Consider the following 6,999-nt stretch of genomic DNA (forward strand, 5'->3'; position numbering starts at 1 on the left):
GCCTCCTTCATTTGAAATGCCTTTCTTCATGTCTTTCAAGTGACCTGTTAATTCTTGACTCATGGGCTTGCAAAGACCCCATTAGTTCATCAAATGAAAAAACTGACAAATCCTTAGATTCTTCTATTGTAGCGACAACATGATCAAATTTTGGAGTTAAACTTCTCAATACCTTTTCAACGATGGTCTGGTCATTAATCTTCTCTCCGTAAGATCACATTTGACTGATTATTGCCATTGTTCTTGCCAAAAAATCAGAAATTGATTCTCCCTTGTTCATTATCAAGGTTTCAAAGTCTCGTCGAAGTGACTGCAGCCGCACCACGATGATTTTTGAATCACCTTGAAATTTTTTCTGCAGAATTTACCATGCTTGCTTTGACGTGGTCGCAGATGCGATTCTTGAGAAGATACAGTCATGAACAGCTTGCTTCATAATTACCAATGCCTTTGAATCTCTCTTCCTATTCTCCCTCAACCTTCTTTCTTCGTCAGGATAGGTAAACCCATGTTCTACCAAGTCCCAAATATCTTGAGATTTGAGCAGAGTCTTCATACGGATACTCCAGAATTCATAGCCTTCTCCTTTAAAAATTGGAATAAGTGGTTGTGCAGCACCCATTGCAGAAGTACTGTTGGCCATGAAAGTCTTCTTCAAAGTATATCCCTCAACTTACGTGTTTGCACTCTACTCTCTCTCAAACATGTGCTCTGATACCACAAATGTTGGAGAAGAAGATATTAGGCCAAAGAAGAGGACAAAGACATGCACTCTGCTGTTTAAGTGAACCTCAACTTGATTTATTAAAGACCCATTTACATATGCTATTTATAAAAACAGAGTAAAACAAATATTAACCACTAAGCCACTAATCCTCTTATCCAACTATGAGATCCACTAAATCTTAACCAAATTGACTAAGCAATAAACTTGAGCCACTAGCATGACACGTAAGCTAAATAAACTTTGACTCATTCTCCAATACTTGCATCGTCACTTGTAATTAATTATTTGGCTTACGTACGTTGAGCATGCCCCTACCTTGAAGCATTATTGTCCATGCTTTTGCATCATCCTTTGGATTTTGTGTTTGCTCACGTTATTACCAATTTACTATTCATACAAATACGGTCTGATCGAGCCATCTTGATTTCTCTTTCGCTGCAACAAATTATACTTTTCAACGAGCGGAACTTGATCAAATGTGAAGGCAATTTTTTTAGGCTGCCTTCCTGGAGTTTGGATCGGTACGTCGATCATTTTACGACAAATATTAGCATGAGAAATGGTGGAAAAAAAATATCACAATATCTAGGTTATATAAATTTCATGATAAATTCCGAAAGAAAAAATCGAAATAATTAAATTTTGTCCGTCAGATTAAAAGTTACTAAGCTACGTACACTCTTTGTATGTATCCAAAAGCATATTTTATATAGGCCAGACTTGAGAAAATCCTAATCAACAAATGTGTAGAAAATGGAGAAAAGGCTATATTGGATTACCCCTTCGTTTGGTGCGAGCATGATTCACAACTGGAAGATAGAATTTCTTTCGTCATAGGAAAGTTGACTTCTTTGTGAGCTAAAAATTTCTTCATAGAATTAATGAAACACTACTGGAAAACAAGTGCATTGACTTCGAAAATTTGCCCACTTTTTTCTCAAAATGGACCTGTACTAGGTGGTAATAAATTATTATTATTATTATTATTAGACTTCGAATACCAAAGTTGCCAACTAACTAAATATTGACTGAATTTTAAGGCAAAAACTTGTGTGAGACAGTCTCATGGGTCGTATTTTGTGAGACGGATCTCTTATTTGGGTCATCTATTAAAATATATTATTTTTTATGCTAAGAGTATTACTTTTTATTGTGAATATCGGTAGGGATTGATCCGTCGCACAGAGAAAGATTCGTGAGATCGTCGCACAAGATACCTACTCGAATTTTAATAGATCGGATAGTTTTTTTTCTTTTTGTTTCATAAACCTTTTTTTTGTGTGTAAAAAACAATTTGATCATACATTTTTAATGAAAGTCATAGATATATATGTGGTGTTTTATTAATTTTTTTTACTAATTAGAGAGGTTTTTATTTTATATTACATGATTATAATCAAAATTCATGTGGAATAATATGTTTAATTTGAATATAAAGAAAAAGAAAAAAGACCATAAATTTTAAAGTAGGCTAGCTAAACAACTAAATGAGGTCCGTCCATTAGTCCCAAACAAAACGGCATTTACTTCCCCCACAACACTCCATTCTCAACGGAGGAGGTTAGAGGAAAATATTTGACCACAATTAATTGAATAGTAATAGTTGTCGAGTATATTTTTTGTGAGATGGTCTCATGAATCTTTATCTTTGATATGAGTCAACTCTATCGATATTCACGATAAAAAATAATACTCTTGGCATAGTTTGGTACACATAATAGGATAAACATGTGATATATAATATAAAGATAAGTTAATGATAAATATTACTCGTGAGACCAGTCTCACACAAGTTTTTGTCATAGTTGCCTATGCAATTTGAACTTTTCTAATTTACTATTAGCTTGTGCATAGTTAATTATTTTTTTTTGGCAGTAAGGAATTTTTTTTTATAGAAAATATAATATCATAGCTCAAAACTTTATCAATGATCTTAAATAAGATTTTGTATAATTAACTAATCAATTTTTTAAGTAGGATAAATTTTTGTTATTTTAGAATTTTATTGTGTTTAGTAAGATTTTTCTATAGATATAATATTTGTGGGGACCCGGACGCTAATCATGTTCTTAATCGTCATTGGGACTAAATCAATTATAATAATCAGGGTCTAAATTTTTTTTTTAAAATGCGGAAGGTAATGTAATCAAACTCCTATACATATCAGTATAAAAGGATAAATCTGATAAAATATACAATCATACATACTCAGGTTCAACAACTACTATCAAGTGTTTAAACCCTAGCTCTAGTCCAAGTCCGGTATCACCACTCTAATCTCGATCAGTCTTCACCTCTGTGACCCTGTACTTGTCCCACCTGTTGTCATGCACACATACAAATAAGACAACAGCCGGATAACTCAGGTGAGATATAAATATCTCAGTATAAACAATGTATTACATGCAATCATATAAAACATATATAAGAGCATATACAAACATCAAAACATGTATCTAATCTGATTACATGAATTAATGACTCGTGATCTAGTCTTATCTTATCTCAAATCTAGGGATCCCAATCTAATTTAGACTTTGGTATGCTGTATCGAGTGTCTGAGATAGACGTCGATCTACATCTAAAGCTCTTCGATACACCGTAAGTCTAGAGTCGTATCGGTTCTGAGAAAGACTCGGCGGTTCTGCCCTAGCTAGGCTGTCTGCCATAGACTCGGACTCTGACTCTGTTCTAAGTCAATACATTAACATATCAATCTGATAATCTGCAAATATCAATGCAATCAAATAAAGTATGTGATTTAGGGAAACTCAAGTCAAACCTAACTCGAGTTGTGCAATCCCGAATCAACATTTATTTATACCTTTCTTGATGTCGCTCTGATACAATCGAAGTCTCGACTCAAAGTCTGTCACTGTTCAATCTGGCAATGACAATACCAATACACTGTATCAATATTCTAATCAATTCACAAACATTTCTGTTTCATCAAATTCTGCCAGTACAATGGTACAATCTTGCGATACCAGTAATACCACACCAGTATATACTAATACCACTAACTTATAATCAACCACTGTACAAATCCGACATCACATCTCAGTCAATTTCATTCTGAAAATCATAACAATTCCATATTCAGTCCGTTTCTTAATCTGACTTCGATTCTACACTGTCTAACATGTCAAGAACAACATATATGACGTGTAATCAATTCTAACAACATCATAATTTCCAAACATGTTAAAACGTAGTAAAACTTACGTCCAGTCGAAGCCTACGTTGCTAGGAGCACAGTACCGAAGTCGGATTTAAAATCTAACGGACGGATTGAAATATAAAGGCGTAAGGATTTTCCCGGAGATTCTTTAGCTTCTTTATTTCCTCCTCAAACTAATCTGAAGGATCACCGTTTATATATATATATATCCCGTTGCATGTATTGAAACGTGTCACTTTTCTCGCATCCTGGTCGGCGCTCGGGCGGTAATAATGTACGGCTCGAGCACGGCCCTCTCGGCTCGAGCACTACAGATTTGCTTCTTTGGCGCTCGGGCGGTCAAAAACTACCGCCCGGGCGCCAACATTTCTGCCCGAACACCTTCTTAATGCACACTGGCGCTCGGGCGGTCGATCTTTACCGCTCGGGCGCCAGCAATTCTGTCCCCAACATGTTAAATTTAAATGTTTGACCAATCTGGTCTTGTAATAGCCCGTCTATAATTATATCAATTCAACTTTAATAATCTTTGCTTAACATGATATAAAATCTAGGGCATTACAATATTCATCTCCGTAATATAATTTGGCCATTTTTCATTTTATGTTTTTCATTGGAAATTCAAAAATTAAAAGCTAGAATTCTGAAAATAAACCATAGTTGATTGCACATTCGTTATACTCCATTAAACCAAGGACAATAATATATCTTAATGTAAATGAGTATTTTTGGTCCCAAAAAAAAAATTACATTGTACGTACAAGTCCAAGATCTAATTTTGACAAACTAGAGGATGAAAAGAGAAAATATGACAACTTACATGACGAATTTGACAAATTTTATCATTTATTAGTTATAAAATATATTCGCACAGAACAGTCAATTCTCTTCCATTTTTTTAAAAAAAATTTGTATTCTTTAGAATTGTGTGAAGATACATAAATCTCGCCAACACTTCGGTGAAATAGAATTAAAACCAACAAAAAGCGATATCACACAACTAGGACCCAACTTTTAACTGTTAACTTTGCAATTCAACGAGATCCTTGAAGTAAAGAGTTGACCCAAAATTTTTATTTGTAATTTATATATATATATATATATATATATATATATATATATATATATATATATATATAGTATTAATAAAAAAATCATATGATACCATCAACCAACTTAATTTTGTAAAAGTGATGTCTTACTCGACTCAACTCATAAAAAATAATTATTTTTCAGGACAAACGTGTTAATTTGTAGGACCGAGACAACTCTTCTCTGGAATATAAAAGGAGACGATCTCACTTATCTTTATCCGTGAGGTATATCAATCATGTTTAAATTTATAAATAATAAGTTATATTTTTAGTATAAAAAATAATATTTTTTCATTAGTGACACAAATAGTAGACGTGTCACACAAAATTGACCGAAGTTGTGTATATTAGATACTAGTCCGCATGTTACACGTCCATCTTTGCCTTAAAGATGTAACTTTAATGAAATTTGCCTTATTAATTTCATTTTTTTTGCCGTTTCAAAGTAAAAAGTATAGCCTCAAATTAAATATTGTCACAGAATTCTTAAGATACATATATTTCGTAGCTAGGGTGAAAGAATGCTTGTCACCTACTCCTACTACGTTCAAACGCACTCAGTATCTGCAGAGACGCTCCCAACATTTCAAGAACCAAAAAACACAGTGTGTGTGTGTTTGAGAAAAGCATCCGTTTTCATCTATTTCTATCGATGGAGACTGCACACAGATGCAAGCTTTGTTTCAGAAATTTTGCTAATGGAAAAGCTCTAGGGGGGCACATGAGATCTCATGTCATGAATCTCTGCACGGCCAAAAAGGGATCCAAACGTGAGAAGGACGAGGACCCTTCCGAGAATTTCGATGATTCTCGATCGTGTTTGTCGATTTCATCTCGATCATCGTCCGGAAATGAAGAAGGGAAGAGGCAGAGTTTCGAAAAGGGATCGGTTTCTGGGGATCCTGCAGAGTTCTGTTCTGTTGATGTTCAAGATTGGGAGAGCGAAACCGATTCGTCGAGGAAAGATTTGGTGATCAGAAGAAGATCAAAGAGGGCTAGATATTCAAGATCAGTTTCAGGTTCTGATTTGAAGGGTGCTACTACTTATCATCATGTCCTACAAATCAAGAACTCAACCGCCTCGGAGACCACCGAGGCTTTGAGCTCGATTTCGGACACGACATCGGAAGACGAAGACGTCGCTTATTGCTTGATGATGCTGTCCAGAGACAAGTGGAAAAGGGGAGAAAAAGAAAAGGTATTCGAAGATGATGGTCATGAAGAATATTCTGATGATGTTTTGAAAGTGAAAAAGGGTGCTAGTAAACTTAGAGGCGAGTATAGGTGCAAGACATGTAACGAGATGTTTAGGTCCTATCAGGCACTTGGTGGGCACAGGGCGAGCCACAAGAAAATCAAGGTCAACCCGATAGCGTCGACATCGGAAACGTCTCCCCACGGCTTCCCTACGGCGGAGAGGGTACATGAGTGCCCTTTCTGCAATAGGGTGTTTGCTTCGGGGCAGGCACTTGGAGGGCACAAAAGGTCACATTTTGTGGGTGCAGTTCCAAGAATTGGCGGAACATTGAGCATTGATCTCAATCTCCCTGCGCCAGTTGATGATGATGGCACGTAGGATCCTGGTTTGAGTGAGTCATTCAATGTACCTTCGTGGATCAAATATATATCGACAAAAGTTTGTGACATTTGTTTTTTTTTTTTTTTTTTTTTTTGACGTTAAAATTTATAAAATACCACCTCGGCCCCAACCTTTGAGATTTAGCCATTTAGTTAGTGGTTTGTTTGTTTTGTTTGTTTGTTTTTTTTTTTTCAACTTCTAGAACATGTGACCGCTATATTCTTTTCATAATACTCAAACATTTTCTAATTATATATAATTCGGACCGATATATAATTTGGTTACGACGAAGTATATGATATGTATGTCCAATGTTTGTGGTATTCCTTTTAGCCAATGTTCTAAAATGTGAAAAAAGGTAATTTATGGGGAAAAAGCAAATATTTTTTTAGTTTCAATATTAATATTACAAAGAATT

The 6,999-nt window shown here is 35.0% G+C and overlaps 1 protein-coding gene across 1 annotated transcript; it reads left to right on the forward strand.

The window, feature by feature from the left end:
• The first annotated feature begins 5,513 nt into the window (after positions 1 to 5,513).
• Positions 5,514 to 6,726, forward strand: LOC140840485 (zinc finger protein ZAT9-like). Its single transcript, XM_073207671.1, has one exon. It carries the CDS (start codon positions 5,655 to 5,657, stop codon positions 6,576 to 6,578), a length of 924 nt encoding a protein of 307 aa, XP_073063772.1. The 5' UTR covers positions 5,514 to 5,654; the 3' UTR covers positions 6,579 to 6,726.
• The last annotated feature ends 273 nt before the right edge of the window (positions 6,727 to 6,999 follow it).

The sequence above is a fragment of the Primulina eburnea genome, chromosome 9 (genome assembly GCF_022965805.1).
Source record: "Primulina eburnea isolate SZY01 chromosome 9, ASM2296580v1, whole genome shotgun sequence".
Lineage (NCBI taxonomy): Eukaryota > Viridiplantae > Streptophyta > Magnoliopsida > Lamiales > Gesneriaceae > Primulina > Primulina eburnea.